At 43.9% G+C, this 18066-nt stretch overlaps 1 protein-coding gene across 12 annotated transcripts in view; it reads left to right on the forward strand.

Moving 5' to 3' along the window:
* The window catches only part of PRKN (parkin RBR E3 ubiquitin protein ligase), a 1304064-nt gene that overhangs the window by 1236157 nt on the left and 49841 nt on the right, over window positions 1-18066 (forward strand). For 11 of the 12 annotated variants that reach the window (XR_014248121.1, XM_082404597.1, XM_082404598.1 and 8 more), the window contains one exon: window positions 11642-11725. The exons of the other annotated variant lie outside the window; for it this stretch is intronic. Coding sequence is in view for 10 of the 11 variants with exons in the window: in XM_082404597.1 (XP_082260723.1) it covers window positions 11642-11725 (84 nt within the window). In the remaining variant the exon portion in view is untranslated. The remainder of the gene's footprint in view (window positions 1-11641; window positions 11726-18066) is intronic. 12 annotated transcript variants of the gene reach the window in all.

Genomic DNA, 18066 nt, shown 5'->3' on the forward strand with positions numbered 1-18066 from the left:
CTACTAATTGCTTCAAAGGACCAAAAATGTCTTGGTCTCATCCCTCCTGTTCCCTGGGCCGGCCTCCTCATGGCTGGATTCCCGTGACACTGGGCCCTCCTCATGCTTCTCAGAAGCTTAGAGTTTTCCAGCTCCTACCACTCATTCGTTTTACAAATGTCTGTCCATCCTGCCTACGTGACAACTGCTTTGCTAGCCCTGGCATTATAAACGGGATTAATTCTGGCAGAATGTGAGGTCTGTGCTGAGCATTTAAGGGTGACTGCATGCTCTGTGAGTGAAGGGAGCAGGAAAGGAGGAGGGGCGGCCCCAGGCAGGTGTGGTCCTACAGGTGTGCAGGGGCCCCTCCTTCTGGGTCCCCTACCCTTACCCCTCAAATTAACTCTTTGAATTTCTGCTCTTTTATCCCAGTCTTCTTTTCCACAGTAATCACATGGGATTTGAGTTGACATGAATTTGAAGTGTCTGCACCCTATCCAGATGGAAATCTGCAGCAGGCAGCCCGGTAGTTTAGGAGGGAGGTCAGGAACGGGGGAGGGAGTTTTCCAAGTTGTTAGCAGAGAGGTGAGGGACTAGCCTGATGTTAGAACCACTGCCTGAGGAGGGAATGGAATGCGAGGGGCAGAAAAGCAAATGCCACTGCGGCCAAGCCCCAGCCCACCCGGGGCTCTTCTCTGGGAGTTCCTGCAGACTTGCATCCTTGGACACTTCAGCACACGACTCTGGGCTGTTGTCCTCCAGCTCTTCTGTTCTCCATAAGCATCGTCTCTCCTACTGAGTTGTAAGCGCCTTGAACTGGACGCCTGGCATGTGGCAAACAGACAGTGACCACCTACTATGTTCCAGACACTGGATCTGGGGGAAACAAGGATGAATAAGATTCAAATCCTCTTCATTTAGAAGAGGCGATAAGTGAGAATAGTTTCATATAGAGAGACAAACATTTCATAGAGGAATATAAGAAAGAGACAGTACTGGAGAGAAAAATACCCTGACCTTTTTTGGCTGAGGCTATGGAGAGAGGGGCGGGAACAGGTGTGCTCCCAAGGCAGCTATAAAACTGCCTAACACATAGTAAAGGTTGGACAAGCTGCAAAACCTCCAAAGACAAACATCTCTAAGATGTGCCAGTGGCAGTGCCACCAACACTGTTGGCCCCTTTCCAAAGCTGACCCTGCCCGGAGTTGCCTGGGGTTGGGCCCAGGCGTTCAAGGGAAGCATTCATCTCCCCTGCTGAGCTAGCAAGCAGAAGGATACCCACAGGCATGTGGGACAAATTGGGCTCAAACTGCCATATGGCTTGAATTCCACATTTTGACTGGCAGAGTGTAATCGCTTTTACAGAGCCTAGTGCCTCTCTACAGATTGTAAATGATAAGGTCACAAGGATTAGAGACCAGTTAAAAATTATAGAAGACATATGCTATGCGTTTTACTAACGAATGGCCATATTCAAACATGGTCACTAATGAATGGCAGTATTTGAGTGGGTCCACTAATGAATGGCAGTATTTGAGTGGGTCCACTAATGAATGGCAGTATTTGAGTGGGTCCACTAATGAATGGCAATATTTGAAAGTGGTGTTGAATATGATACTCTGTGATCAGTGCTCCTTTTCTGGAAGGAGCCAAATGCTCCATAAGGTTTGGGAAATGCTGACTGGAAAGCAAAACTGAGCCGGCCTTGTAAGATGTTAAAGGGAGTGTTCAGTTAGATGCAGAAATTTACCCGCCAAGAAGTTTGTTGAGAGGAACACGGATGTGTGAACATCATCATCAAATACTTGCAAGAGTCCCAGCTTGCAGCTAAATCCTACTTTAGCCTTTGGAAACAAGGGGAGTGGTGAAGTGAGGGAGGGAGGTGGGGAGGTGGAGGCTGGGATGGGGACAGCACCGCGGGACTCCTTCTTTAAAACGGTTACAGCAAGAGAGAGTGAGACAGGAAGTGTGGAGGCTTGGGGAGAGAGGATCGCTGCCGTCAGTCACACCCGTCACACTCCCCCAGGCGCCCTGCCCGCTGCTGTCATTGCCGTCCTCCTGGCAGGGCAGCGGCAGTGGTGCCGAGTCTACTCTGCTCAGAGTTAAGGCCCAGGACGCAGCCTCGGGCAGCTGAACCTGCTGCCCCCTTGTCTCCTGTTTCCTTCTCCCTCACCTGGACCTCCAGCTTGTTGGCTGTCAGGGTTTAAAGCCACCGAAGCTAAAGTTCACTTCGAGTCCTTTTCCCGCCAGCAGGATGAATTCAGGCCAGTCCAAACCAGGAGGAGACAAGCTCCGAGCACCTTGTTTCAGAGCCCAGGCAGGGGGAGCAGGGAAATGATGGAGGGCCGGCTGCAGGCCCCTCTTGACCCTGGTTCAGCCGTCTGGACAGGACTCAGAAGTGACTCGGAGTTATTTCTCTGGCCAGGAACACGTCTTTGCAGAAATCCAACATGGATAAAGAAGGCCTTAGCCGAAGTGCTGTGAGTTAGAGATCCTTTTGTTTTGTTTGGGTTTGACAAAGGCCCTGATTGGTGACAGCACGCTGGGGGGGAGGAGGGGCAAGTCATCCCTCACACACCTCACGGAAAGCAATCCAGTTGTAAACTTCCCACACCCTTTGATCCAGCTATTTCACTTCTAGAAATTCATCCTACAGATTTCCTTTCACACGTGCAAAACGACCTATGGAGAAAGACGTTCCCCGCAGCTTTGTTTATAATGGCAAAATATTGGAAAGGGCCTAAATGCTCATCCGTAGGGGGCTGGTTAAGTGAATTCCGATACAACTATCAACTTGAATATCGTGAGGCTGTTGAGGAAGAATTCGGCTGTTCAGGGTTGCTCAAAGGGCACTGATACAGGACAGGCTGTAAATGTATTAAATGAAAAAGCAAGGTGCAGAGCACGTTACATAAAGCAATATTCTATATATCATTTTTAGTCTCAAAATAGCTTCTATATATGCAGGTGACAGTGATTGTCTCTGGAAAGCTTTGTAAGCTGACTGAGGAGGAAGGGAGACTTATTTTTCACTATTTGCCTTTTGCACCTTTTGAGTTTGTGCTGTGTGCATGTATTATTCACTCAAAAAATATATAAACCATTTTTAAAAACCCAGACTATGTGAATTGTATCCCAATGAAGCTGTTTTTGAGCAAGGAAAAATAAATGCTCAAGAAGCATTTTTAAGTTTGAAAAAACTGTAAATATTTTAAAGTAGGAAATAAGTTCAAATATTTTTGTCTATGATTATACATTGGACAGTTCAATTCCCAGGGGTATCATCACCAGGGGCACCACCCACACAGTTCGGAGTATTTATTAGGCGCCTCTCTTAATTTAAGTTTCCCTGTTGAAAGTAGGTTGGCAGATATGGTCTCTTGTATGAGCTCATCTTCTCTAATAGGTTCTGAGACAGATGGTAATAAAGTTTCCCATTAGATCATACTCACAGTAAGTGTATAAATTAAGACTCTGCACAACCAAAAGACTGAGTGGATACATACTTGTACTTGATTGAAATCATGATGCTGTAGGAAAAGGGAATTTTCAGAGTTATTTTAAGAGCTCCCATGAATGGAAATTAAACCAAGGAGAGTAAGGGGCTTTTCACGGTAGCAAACCTAAAACAAAAATAATTCAGGGGATCGGGTAGGGAGGGAGTGTAGAGGTCACAGTATTTTGTGGGAACATAGATGGCATTGTGTAACCATCCTTGATGATTTGTACAGAATTTGAAAAATACAAAAGAATTCAGCTACTGAGCTCTATCCAGCTTCCTTGAAATTATTTCTATTTAGCCATTTGGAGATTGCATGTAAAAGATTGTCGTAGTCTGTTTGCGTTTAGAGCATGGCACAGTTTAAGACTGCTTCCCACCATGAGATTCTGTGATTTTAAGATGTTGTGTACTTGAAAGGAAATAACCTGACTTTCTTCCTTTCGAATTTGTGTTTTAGCGCGTTATAACCTAACACCATTTCCGTTCTGTGGCACTGTCTTGTCAGAACCAGTTTTCCGTATATCCACGGCTAGTCACCCCACGGGGAGCCTCCCTCTTTTGATATACTATTTTTAACGCACTGGGGCTGAATCTCATATATCACTGCTGCCATCTTCTGGAAAGTCATACACCTAAAAGAAAAATATTTCATCTATTCCCAAAGAAGTACAAATGTGTGCGTCATGGTTTTGATGTTTCCCTTGAATATAGTAAGGGGTCCTGAGATGATACTTGATTCTCTCCTGTTCTTTTAACACAGAACTTCAGAGCTGTGGAAGAAAAATAAATGGCACATAATAAAATGCTTTTATAATAGATGCTGTCGTGATAGAAAACAAGCACAAAGAACTTTGGGCTTTCACATAGAGATCATTCACCTTTGAGGGTCAGACCCTTATCTTGAGGTTCATCACTTGTAGGTGCCAACTGGCTCTCACCTTTACTGATAACAAGCACTTGCGTGTTCTGAATGCATTGGAGGCTGTTCATTTCACCCCTTTTTATGCTTCCGAAGAGAAGATATACACACATATCCTTTTGAATGTCTCCATTATGGGCGTATGGGAAATCAAATTCAAACATCAATCAAATGACTTGTCTACTGACATGATACTGAGTGATAAATGTGATGGGCAGTTCATTTAGCTGTATGGTAGTGTGGGAGTGACAGTGACGGCACGAGCAGGAGGAACAAGAGGTCAGTATCCCTTTCTCTACTGCAGTTATGGGGAGCTGACAAGCTTGGCACTTCCCACGAGGTCCTCAGTTTCACTCAGGCCTTCACAGAACAACAGCAATTATTAGTATATTGAGAATTGCTTTAGTTAACAAGGTGCTTTACTATCACCTTACTTTTCTATAGAATTTTTTTGCTTATAAAACATCGTAACTCCATGAGAAAACCATTTCTCCTATTTACTAGGTGCCAGAAACTGGGTTAAATATTAATTATCTTATTACTTCTTCTCTACAGATGCAGAAAACTAAAGCAAAGAGATGTTAGGATCACACAGATAATAAATGGTAGAGAAGGGCCTCTGAGTCCAGGTCTCTCTGACTTCAAAGGCTTTACTTTTTTTTTTTTTTTTTTAAAGGCTTTACTTTTAAACACTAAATTGTATCTGAGTTTTTAAAATATAAATATCACTATATGATTTCATGAATTACAATATGCTATTCTGTTATATGTTGTCCAAGTCCAAGATTTTATTCACCCAAAATAAATACTCAACACATATTAACCACAAGGCAAAAATATGACTTGAATGGTAAGAATAGTTTGGCTATTACTTATGAGAAAAAAAAGTGTCTTATTGAACTTATCCTTTATTGAATAGTTTTAAAATTGTATACTTCATCTTGGGCCTCTAGGGTGAGCTAATTACTACAGTTAAGTGAGAAGCTTGGCACCGTCCACACAGGCAGCTGCTCCAAAGAGAAAAATGTATTGGATCACCAGGTTCACTGTCAGATAAAGGGAAGCCATCACACTATTGGGAGTGATTAACTTGTTCCTGGTGTTGACTTCTAAGACGCATCGTCCTGTGGGTACTCGGGATTAAAAACAAACAGGGGGAGGGAATTCGTTCTCCGTCCACTTGTTAGGACTCTGTGCTCTCATTGCCAGGGGCCCGGGTTCGATCCCTGGTTGGGGAAATAAGATCCCACAAGCCACGCAGCACAGCCCCCCAAAAAAGGGGGGGGGAGATTTAAATTACAATTTTTCAAATAACAAAGACAATTCAAAAGTTGTCTTTTATATCAGTTCTTTTGCAAAAGAATAACTGACCTAGTATAAATAAACTGACCTAGTAAAATTTCTATAGGAGCTTCGCTGTATCAACCAAGGTTTCACCAGAGAGACAGAACCAGTAGGAGATAAATATAAATATAGATTATCTAGGCATGCTCCGCTGTCCCCATAGATCTATAGATATATAAAGAGATATCTATAGATACAGCTATAGTAGATATCTAGTATATATTTATATATAAATATCTCTATGTCTAATATATCTGTATCTATAGAGAGAGATTGATTGCAAGGAATTGGCTTATGTGATTATGGGGATTATGGGGCTACCTAGGCAAGTTCCAAATCCACAAGGCAGGCTGCCAGGAAGGGCAGGCTGGAACTCTGTTGTCCGCAGGTGAACCCTCTTCTTGAGGAGGCTTCAGTTCTGCTCTCAAAAACCTTTCAACTAGGGCTTCCCTGGTGGCGCAGTGGTTGAAAGTCTGCCTGCTAATGCAGGGGACACGGGTTCGAGCCCTGGTCTGGGAAGATCCCACATGCCGCGGAGCAACTGGGCCCGTGAGCCACAATTACTGACCCTGCGCATCTGGAGCCCGTGCTCCGCAACAAGAGAGGCCACGATAGTGAGAGGCCCGCGCACCGCGATGAAGAGTGGCCCCCGGTTGCCGCCAACTACAGAAAGCCCTCGCACAGAAACGAAGACCCAACACAGCCAAAAATAAATAAATAAATAATTAAAAAAAAAAAAAAAACTTTCAACTAATTGAATCAATCCCACCCAGATCATCTAGGACTGTCTCTCTTCACTGAGAAACCCTGATTAGTGTTTGGTTGAATAGACTATAGTCTAGCCAAGCTGGCACATAAAATTAACATCACAGGCACTAAGGTAATACAGTCCATAGATATTGCTTTTTAATCATATCTAATAAGGAGATAGAGTTTAGAGAACCAATAGAATAAGTATGTATTACTGTTATGATTTTTAAAAGGCCTTAAAAATTCTTTTTTTAAAACATGCAAAAATTATTAGCATTTGTCAGATCTATCTCAAAAGAAAATAATCCAGGAAAAGTATACAGTATAACTGTGTGGTAGTCTCTTCCATTCGGTTAGTATTTACTCACAAGGCATCCTAAAAGAGCCTCAGCAAATATGAGCCCACAGTTAATGACTAATAAACCCCTGGGGAGATTGCAGCCTTCTACATTATTGGTTAAAGCCAGATCATGTGCCCCAGAAAGGAGACAGGCAGGTTGTCAGAGTGCATATGAAAATATTGGAGCCAGATGTTTTCTCCTCAAGCTCTTTGGAAATACCTGTGCCCCTGGGAGTTTTTGCAAACAGACCCAAAACATTATCTCAAGGAGTTTTGTATCTGCCTAAGCCAGAGTTCCCCAAACTTCCTCTGTTCACCATGCCCCTAGTGGCTTGGTAAATTTTTCCTGGTGCTTCTAGGCCAAAAGAAATGCCTAACAGTTCTGTTTATTAAATATTTAGGTCCACATAACATAGTAAGAATTAATGTCTTAACAACTTCATAGTCATTTGAAAAAATAGTTCACATAAATTGAAAGAAAAAAATATTTTTACTTCATTCTTAAATAACTACATCTCCTGGTCCAAAAAGATGTTCACCTGGCAGCTGTCTTTTTTATCACAGTAACCTCCAAAAATCCCGCTTTGCAAAAACATGATGTCATCAAAAGGAGGGTAGCACAATCTACATTAACACCATGAACAGCCTTGAGTTAGTAATTCACAGTGTCCAACAGATGTTGAGTATCACTGTGCTTTTCCTCAAAAATTTAAAAGATCCCACTCCACCCCTGTGAGTTTGTTGTGACACCCCAGGGCTCCTTGGGTCACAGTTTGAGAACTGAAGTCCTAAGCATTTGTACAAGCACCTGGTTGACAGTCTTGAGTTCTGGATAACTTAATTAAAAACCTGAACTTTCAGTAATGTATATATGTCGATGCTACTCTCACTTTGCCCCAGCTTCCCCCTCCCACCCCGCATCCTCCGAATGTAAAATGGCTAGTGGGAAGCAGCAGCGTAGCATAGGGAGATCAGCTCGGCGCTTTGCGATGACCTAGAGACATGGGATAGGGAGGTTGGGAGGGAGGCTCAAGAGGGAGGGGATAAGGGGACATATGTATGCATATGGCTGATTCACTTTGGTGTACAACAGAAACTAACACAGTATTGTGAAGCAATTATACTCCAATAAAGATCTATTTTTTTAAAAAAAAGCCACGCTGAACCCAAAAAAAAAAACCCTGAACTTTTTTAGATCAAATCAGACCTTCTAGATATTTCCTCATTTTGTATGAGACAGATTTATTTAACTAGGAAGCCCATGGCACAATGTATCTAAATTTAAGTTATACTCTCTGAATAGGAGCAAATTAGCAAGTGCATTAATGCTAAATTATCACCAACACATTTTTTCAGCTTTCACTTGCCTTTTGCCATACTGAAGTGGTGAGGGTTTAATTTTTATAGGCTCTTTCTTTTCTGGTTTTCTTAATTTATATTTATATATATATATGGTCTATTCTTTGTAGTACTGGTATGAAAGGGAATTTAATGTCTTTGTGTCAGGAAGGCCTATTTATTCTGACAAACTGATCAACCTCCAGGGTGTTCCTCTACCATGAAACTGATTTTATATCTCATCCCCGAGCTAATAACATGTGAAACATTTTCCCTGTCACGCCAAGAGATCAGACTTCCTTCCATGAAAAGCAGTGGGGTGAAATCACACAGTGAGCTCTTCTCAATGATTGAACCATACAGGTCACAGTTTTTCAACATAAGAACAGAGTGATGGGTCTGAGACAAACCCAAAGATGAACAGATACATTAAAAAAAAAAAAAAGCCTTAAGAAAGGACTCAAGGATCCAATTCATTCACTGTTCACTGGATTAGCTGTCAGTTCAGGGAAAATTAAAATGTCAGAAATTAAAACCTGCTGGTCTTGGTGATTTGTGTAATGACATCCTGACACATACCCCCTCTCCCACCAACATGAACCTTTAAGGAAAGTTTATATCCCACAAAACGTGGGCTCATTCTCTTTGCTGTGAGAAGAAATAAGAAAGCTATAACACTCTGAATGTGCTGGCGAGAAGAGAGATGGTGACATAGCTGTAGAAGAGGCCTTTTCCTTATAAAATACTTGTCTTTTTGTTTGTTATGTCCTGAGATTAAAATGATCTTCAGAGGAGTTGTTAAAACAAGAAATTGACCGTGGGGACAGAGGGGAAAGATGTTTCCGTGGTGGAGACAACGTGAGGGAAAGAAATGTCTTGGTGACTTCCCTGGTGGCACAGTGGTTAAGAATCCGCCTGCCAATGCAGGGGACACGGGTTCGAATCCTGGTCCGGGAAGATCCCACATGGCACGGAGCGACTGAGCCCATGCGCCACAACTACTGAGCCTGCACTCTAGAGCCCGCGAGCCACAACTACTGAGCCCGCATGCCGCAACTACTGAAGCCCATGCGCCTAGGGCCCGTGCTCCGCAACAAGAGAAGCCACCACAGTGAGAAGCCCGCGCACCACAACAAAGAGTAGCCCCCGCTCGCCGCAACTAAAGAAAGCCCTCGCACAGCAAAGAAGACCCAACGGAGCCAAAAATTAAATAAATAAATAATTTTTTTTTTTTTTTTTTTTTTAAGTCTTGGAAGGGCTGTTGTTTTGAGGTGAGGTAGAATATTGATGTATTTTGGTAAAGCTGGGTTTTTTCTATATCCTGTTTGTTTGGGGGTTTGTTTATCAGTTCGAATCAGTCTCATCTTAAGCAAAACTGAGCTAAATTTCTGGCTTATGCTATTGAATATACACTTGAGAACTTTTAAGCCTCTGGAACTTTTTTGAGGCTTCCAGACATCCAGTGCCATCGCTATATTGGTTATCGATTGCCATGTAAAAAGCACCCCAAAACTTAGTGACTTAAAACAGTGACAATCTTGTTCCTGCTTTGCTTTATTTTGTTTTTGCCCACAAACCTGTAATTTGGACAGAGCCCTCTGCAGACAGTTTGTCTCTGTTCCATGTGGGGTCAGCTGGGGCAGCTCATCCAGGGGCTGGAAGATCCACTTGAACCATGGCTCAGACACGTGGCCGGCAAGTTGGTGCTGGCCGTTGGCTGGGGGCCTCAGTTGCTCTCCACGTGGGCCTCTCCATGGGTGGCTGGACTTCAAGAGCAAATGTCCCAAGAGACAGAGAGTGGAAGCTGCCAGTTTCTTAAGGCCTGGGCCCCCAAAAGTGACATACCAGCGCTTCTACCATGTAACACTGGTCAAGCAGTCAATACATCCAGATTTAAGCAGAAGCGATCTAGAGCCTACCTCTCAATGGGAGGAGTATCGGATCACGCTGGGCCTGTTCTCTAAAACCACCACCATCACCCCTGCGCCGTACTTGTTGACCACGCTCACTTCTCTGCTAGAACATCCTCTCCGAATACAGCTTCTGCTGTGAGAGATGTTACTCCCCAACGAGTAAAATAAACGGTCGTTGAAGGGAACCAGTTTTCTAGTGGAGCATCTCCTTCTCCAGCCGTGAAGTAAAGTAGGGGAAGAACAGTGCCTCGCTGGCATCTCCTTAACGCTTCGAACGTATTGTGTGCCAGGCCTGCTTACAGCCGCTTGGGATGTGTTACCCCCCCCACCTCTCATGATGGTCATGTAGGATAGGTATCATTGTTACCCTGGTTTTTCAAAGGAGGAGACTGGGGCACAGATGCCAAGGCAGCTGTCCCAAGGTGTCTTGGTCGTCACCTGATGGGATGGTGACTCCAATCCAGTGTGTCACACTGAAGAGCCCACGCCCTCAGCCACCGCAGCACCTCCAGAGCAGGGCTGGGGGTTGGAAAGTGCGTTCCGAAGGGGCCCGGTGATTCCAGGTGGTCGTAGGATAACTTCCTTTTCCAGCATTCACTTCTCCAGCTTCCTCCTCTGTCAGATGAAGGGTGGAGGACCATTGGCTCCTGGGCCCCTTCCAACCCGAAAGGAGCTGTGAATGTGGAAAGGAGCTGTGAATGCTGAAGGGAGCGTGGCCACTGGGTGAGAAGCTTTGCTTCAGCCCCTGCATTAGCTTCCTAGGGCTGCCAGGGGCTTAAACAACAGGAACTTATTTTCTCACAGTTGTGGAGTCTGAGAGTCCGAGAACAAGGGGGCAGCAGGGTTTGTTTCTTCTGAGGCCTCTTTCCTTGGCTTGAAGTCGGTCACCTTCTCCCATGTCGGCACACGGTCGTCTCTCAGCCCCTATGTGTCTGTGTCCTAATCTCCTCCTATAAGGACACCAGTCGTATTGCACTAGGCCCACCCTAATGACCTCATTTTACCTTACTTACCTCTTTAAAGGCCTTGTCTCCAAATACAGTCACATTCTGAGGTACCGGGGTTAAGGTTTCCACATATGCATCTGTAGGGCACAAATTTCAACCCACGACAGCCCATTTCTTCTTTCCGCAATAGGCTTTCAATACAAAAATGAGTCCATTAACATGGATATATAAATCCTCTCTGTACGTAAACAAATATTAGATGTGAAATTCTTGAATGAAATTGTTTTCCTCACATTCTAACACTAATAACACTTTACTACAGGTATTTCTTTGCGTTACTGTCTCTTCCGCTAGGCTAGAAACATCTTGAAGAGAGGAAATGTGACTCATTCATTTTTGAAACCCTGCTGCAGTGCTCAGAACATTCTTTAGTAACGAGTGAACGGTTCCATCAAAATATGACTTTATTTCTCTCTGCAAAAAGTAATTTGGCACACAAACCATCACCCAAGTCAGAGGCAGGGGTAGAATGAGCTTGGAAAAGAAAAACATGTTGTGACCAAATGCAGCCAGCAAGCCCCTCTCTAACCTGCATGTGTTCTCCTGCAGTTCGTCTTTTGCCGGGACTGTAAGGAACCGTACCATGAAGGTGAATGCAGTGCCCTGTTTGAAGCCTCAGGAACAGTTACTCAGGTAGAGTGCCCTCTTCCTTCCTCAAAGCAGGGCTCAGGCTATGGGGATGGGAGCTGTTTCCTGGAGACCATCGAAGATTCCAATCTGAAAAAATAAGGGCCAGCTTAGTAGCCTACAGCCGTGGTGATGGGGTTCTGGCCTCCCGGCCATCGGTCCCTCCAGAACCACTTCCTTCCTCCGGGCGAGCTGTAGACTTCCCAGTGGCCATGTGTGGTGTGCTGGTACTTCCATGAGCATTTTACCCCAGAGGTAAGTGGATTAGGGATAAGGTATCTTAGCATGATCATAGGAGTCTTTAGAAAAGAGAGAAAACCATTTAACAACCTCTCAATCAGGGAAATCAATACTAGCCTCACATTATTTTTTTTCAAAAGTGCCTTTGTTTAAAATCTTTGGTGAAAACTATCTCCATGAATGAAGTGGTAGAAGTATTGCAGTATTATATGATGCAAGGATGTCATTGTTTTTTTAGCAACATTGTTACCGAACTCAGGTCCGGCTGCTCACTGGCTGGAAAATCAATACCCAAGAGGCAGTTGTTGGTAGAAAGGAAAATTGCTTTTAATCAGAAAGCCGGCAGTCTGGGGAGATGGTAGACTCAGTGTCCCCAAAAAACCATCTCTGAAGAGTCTGCTTGGCCATGAAAGTTTTTAAAGGGAAAAAGGGAAGTAATCTCAGCGAATCATTGAGATGGGGGTTTAGAGTCGTCGCCATGCCCCCCACTGCATGCAGGCTTGTTGACGTCTTGTGGTCTTTCTTTGGATGCTATCTTGTTCACACAGTCTGTTCACAGAGTTTGTTCAAGAGATTACTGAAAGGAAAGCTAGGAAAGAGATCGGGTCATCGGTTACTTATTCTCCATTTCTGCTTCTTTGATCCATGGAAAGAACCAACAGGTTAGGCAAGGTATTGTGTGATCAAAAGATGTGATAGGTGTGCTAGGGCCAGAGATGAGTAGAGCTTGGGAGGCGCCTGGTTTAAAAGTTAGTTACAATGTAGCTTTGCTAAATTGACAAGAAAAGGGGTTTCCTGCTAAGGGTGGTTTCCTGCAAAGAGCTGCTTACAATATCATAGACTATGCTAAACTGTATTTCAGTCTTGATTAGGTAAAGAACATGTTTACTGAGCCTTACTCTCTGAAGTGCTATATCAGGCTTAGGGAAATGCAAATATATTTTCTTTTATTTATTAATTATGATCAACCGAACCTTAGGGGAAAGGAGTAAAAACTTCAACACAGTTGATGAATTTGCTCATTATTTTTCTCCTGATAGAGATGTTAACAAGGGTATAAACACCAAATCTACCCAGATAAATCCTTTAGTCATTTTATTGACAGGAACCCCATAAATAGACATAGAAGTTCCAGAACATTTTAATTTCACAGTTGAGAATTTTAAGTATCGCGGAATGCTCTAAAATGAGAGCATAAAGAAGTGAATCCCTATAAGGTATTCTGTGGATGTATTTACTCAGTATTAGCATAACTAAAGAAACATAATGAGTGAATTCAGGTCTTCTCAGCTGCTCCTAAAATGCTGACCCTGAGCATTGAGAGATTTAGGGCTGAACTGCATTTCTATGGCACACGCTCTTCCTGTTGACTTCTTTTAGCTCTGGGCACTCAAATGCAAGCTCACTGGGTCCTGATGTCAGGAATAATAATGACCCTGAGACCCGCCCCCTTGCCTCAGGGCCAGAAGGGTTAGACCAGAACAAAGGCTGCTACTGTGGGAGATGGGTGTGATCCAGCAGTTTACACGCATATGTTCATATGACAACAGACCTGGACAAAGCCTTCCAAGAAGGGGTACCCTAACATCTATTTACCTGAACACAGTAGCAGTAAGGTGAAGAAGAGCGTTGCTTAACCTAAAGCTGTCCAGCGCCTGACCCACTCAATAATCCCCTTCATTCTTCTTTCAGGAGGAACTAACCAACCTTGGTGTTAATGATTAAGGTAGCCCAAATTTTAAAAAGAAAAGAAACTCAGAAATATGGGAGAAAGAAAGTTAGAGCTGGCCTTGAGTACAGATGACCAGTATCAAGGGGCCTGTGTCTGCACACACCATCAATCAGCAGGTGTTAATCGAGCATTTCTACTGGCCAGACATCCTGCTTGACTCTCTGAAGAAATGTAGATAAGTACATTTATCTTCAGAGGCTTATAGGGGAGCCACAGGGGAGACTTACAGGAAAATAGATAATGATCATAATATGCTAAAGCAAAGTTTAGTGAATATAGCTTTGTACAGTGTTTCTCTAGGAGTCATGGAGGGTGGGTCAGAGTTTGTCAAGAGAACAGTGGTCTAGGGATGACAGTGAACATTCCAGCAGAGGGCACTGAATGGACAAAGGTACAGAGGCAAGATTCTCTTCAGCTACCCTGTGTTCCGTCCACCCCTACATCCCCAGGCTCAAGACAGTATCTGGTGCATAGACATTTAATGGATGTTTGTTAAGTGATGGTGGTGTTGACTGAAGAAAAACACACAACCTAAAAGTTGTGAGTTAAGTTTATTTGAGGACCTTACTGAGGACTCTAGCCGGGAGACAGCCTCTCAGCTCTGAAGAGGTAACGGAGGAGCCAGGATATATAGGAGTTTGTGCTGAAAACAAACAAACAACAACAACAAAAAAACATGTAGTCAAACGTCAAAAGATTACTGCTAATCAAACAAAGCAGACCTCTCAAGTTAATGATTTTAGTGCTTTTCTATGTATGGGAAGCTACAAGAGTCTGGGCTCTGAAATTATTCCTTCGATATGCATCTTAACTACCTAGGGCCAGTATCCAGAGCACAGAACGTTTCCTGATTTTCTGCATCCTGAATTCCCCTCAAGGTCTACTGTGTGGGCAGCTGCAGTGGCCAATGGCTTGATTTTGGGCAACATTTGTTGTTTGCTGGAATGACAGGCAACATTCCCTTTCCACAATGGCATCTATAAAGAAAAAGACATTATTTAATTCATTCAATAGTATTAAACACCTGTAGTGGCTTAGGCTTTTTTCTAGGCTCTGGGGATTAAGTCCCTGCTCTCATGGAGTTTATGTTACTTTATTAGATGCCACAAGGCTTGCACAAACAATATGATATGAATTCAGAGGAGGAATCTTTAATTCAAGACAGGGTTATCCAAGAGAGAATTCAGGAAGAGACGGCCCTGCAACAAGACCTCTCTGAAATGAGCCTCCTTCCGGCCTAGAGCTCGGATAACTGGACCAGCCTTATAGTTCTCTTATTTGAAAACAAAGCGAATGGACCCACCAAACTGGAAAAGTCTGCTGGTTCACTATTGCCTGAGAACAGAAGGCAACTAGTATTTGGGGGTTTTGCTGCCATTTTTTCCTAAGTCTCTCATCCATTCAGGGTCCTCCTCAGATGGGCACATGAAGAGACTGTAACTGAGGGGTCGTGGATGACCTACAGTGGTGGGCAAGGGTCACAAGAACCAAAGTCGATGTGGAGGGCCTTGGAGTCCAGCATGGGGGGAACCGTGACTGCGCCAGGCCTGAAGGGACAAGAGGAGGAAATGGCGTAACATGGGGACCAAGCTCAAGAGCTGGAACCGTGGAGGAGCTCTGACAGGAGGTGTAATTGTGGAAAGTCCAGCATTGCCAAAAGTGGACCCAAAGCCGGAGGGGGGTGAGGACCAACACCTTGACTTCTCCCGCTCACCCTCTGGTCTCTTGCAAATGTCTCCCATTGGCCACACCCAACTGAAAGCCAGCCATAAGGGACCCAAGGGACACAGCCCATCGGATTCAGCCTTCCACACACAGAGCAGAGGAGAGAAAAGAACACAGAATAACCAGTATATCCTCTATGGACTGGTTTACCACGTCTCCGGTTTCCTCATTTCAACCAGAGCTACTCTTGGACACGGAGAAGGATGAACCCAACAAGCTATTTCATCAGACTGAAAGAGCCAATTCAATTCCATTTGGCAAGAGAATGAAGGGTTTTTATTTTCATAGAGCCAGTTTATTTTCTGTTCCCTACATTTCTCCCAAACGGCAGTGATCTCCAAATGGATGACCTCTGCAATCCCACTTAACTGAAATCTTTGAAAGGATGGCACTCCACACACCTAACAATAAAAATCTAATCGCAGCCTCCCTTCCTGGAACGGAAGGCTTCAGGTGCGTCCTCGTGTCTGAATTTTGCTAATACAACAGAATGCCCGCATTAGCCTTCTTCAAATTTCCTTTCAATTCAATTCATTTGTAAGGTTTTTCCTTTTAGCCGTCTGTGGCTACTCTCCACTGTTCTCGCTCTAAAGCTGAGCGGTTTCTGACATTATCCAGCCAGGCAAGCCCATGTCTCCCGGGGCCCAATCAGGATTTTCCCATCAGTTAAGCTGCTTGACCCTAATCTTAATGTATTTTTTGATTAATGCAACTTTTTTTTTTTTAAAGCAAACTCAAAAATTGGTTTTAAATTGGTTTTAAAATATTGAACAAGCTTGCAGTTGAAACTGCTGGGGGTTTGGGGAATCAGTGACAGAAGATCAATCCATCACGGGCTAATGAGAGTCCAGCCCCATTTGCTTCTTCTTGCTCGAGCCGGGTTGTTCTCCGCCATGTATTCCCCCCGGAGGTTTTCTAATAAGTAAACACTTGCTCTTGTAAACCACATAAATTGATTCATTCTCCCAGGGCTTCTAAGTAGTTGACATTACTCCTCCTATTCAACAAGAAGGCAATAGAGACCTCCAGAGTTTTCATGGTGTTGTCCAAAACCACAAAGGAAATTATTTTCATTGGCTGCACCTGATCAAAGTAGTTCGGGAACAGTGACTGCTGTCTCTGATGAATAAATCCACAATGTCTAACGGGCGTATGCCACCCCTGCCTGCCCGGCTCCTGCTCAACCTCCAAGACCCAGATCGTAAGATAGCTCCTCCATGAGGCCATCTGCCCACCCCACTACTTCCTCCAAGCTCTCGGACTACTCCACATACCTCTGCTGTACATTCTTCACATTGAAATGTTGTTTCCCTGTATCTTCACTAAAATTCTGAACTTTCTTAGTGCAAGGTTTGTCCCTGTTTTGTCTTTATAACCCCCAGTGCCTAGCATGTAGGAGGTACTCATTAAATGTTAGTGAACGAATGACAACTCCCTCTTTCCTCGCCGTATATCCGTCCTCACCGTGAGGCTGGGAAAGCACGCTACAGGAATGGGTGGGGAGGAGTAGATCAAGATGGTGACATGGGAGGCCCCTGAGCTCCCCTCCTCCCACGGACACACAAAATGTGCAGGCACACCTCAGAGATATTGCAGGTTCAGTTCCAGACTATCACAACAAAGCAAATGTCACAATAAAGTGAGTCACACGAAGTTTTTGGTTTCCCAGTGCATATAATAGATAGCTAGTGGGAAGCAGCCACATAGCACAGGGAGATCAGCTCTGTGCTTTGTGACCACCTAGAGGGGTGGGATAGGGAGGGTGGGAGGGAGGGAGATGCAAGAGGGAAGAGATATGGGAACATATGTATACGTATAACTGATTCACTTTGTTATAAAGCAGAAACTAACACACCATTGTAAAGCAATTATACTCCAATAAAGATGTTAAAAAAAAATAAAAAAGTTAGGTATACACTCTATTGTATTCTCTTAAGTGGGCAATAGCATTATGTCCAAAAAATACGTACCTTAATTTAAAAATACTTCATTTCTAAAAAATGCTAGCCATTATCTGAGGCTTCAGTGAGTCATAATCTTTTTGCTGGTGGAGGGTCTTGCCTCCGTGTGGACGGCTGCTGGCTGATCAGGGTGGTGATTGTTGAAGGCTGGGGTGGCCGTGGAAATTTCTTAAAATGAGACAGCAGTGAAGTCTGCCACATCGATTGACTCTTCCTTTCATGAACAAGTTCTCTGTAGCATTTTACCCACAGTAGAACTGCTTTCAAAATTGGACTCAATCTTCTCAAATCCTGCCACTGCTTTATCAAATCAGTTTAGGTAATAATCTAAATCATTTGTTGTCACTTCAACCATCTTCACAGCTTCTTCCCCAGGAGTAAATTCCACCTCAAGAAACAACTTTATGGGAACTCCCTGGTGGTCCAGTGGTTAGGACTCGGCACTTTCACTGCCGGCCAGGGAACAAAGATCCTGCAAGCCGCAGGGCCAAAAAAAAGAAAAGAAACAACTTTATTTGCTCATCCATAAGAAGCAACTTTTTATCCATAAAGTGTTATCATGAGACTGTAGCAATTCAGTCACATCTTCAGGCTCCACTTCTAATTCTAGTTCTCTTGCTATTTCCACCACATCTGCAGTTATTTTCTTCACTGAAGTCTTGAACCCCTCAAAGTCACCCATGAGTGTT

The sequence above is a fragment of the Balaenoptera borealis genome (assembly GCF_965194805.1).
Source record: "Balaenoptera borealis genome assembly, chromosome: 9".
Classification (NCBI taxonomy): Eukaryota; Metazoa; Chordata; class Mammalia; order Artiodactyla; family Balaenopteridae; genus Balaenoptera; species Balaenoptera borealis.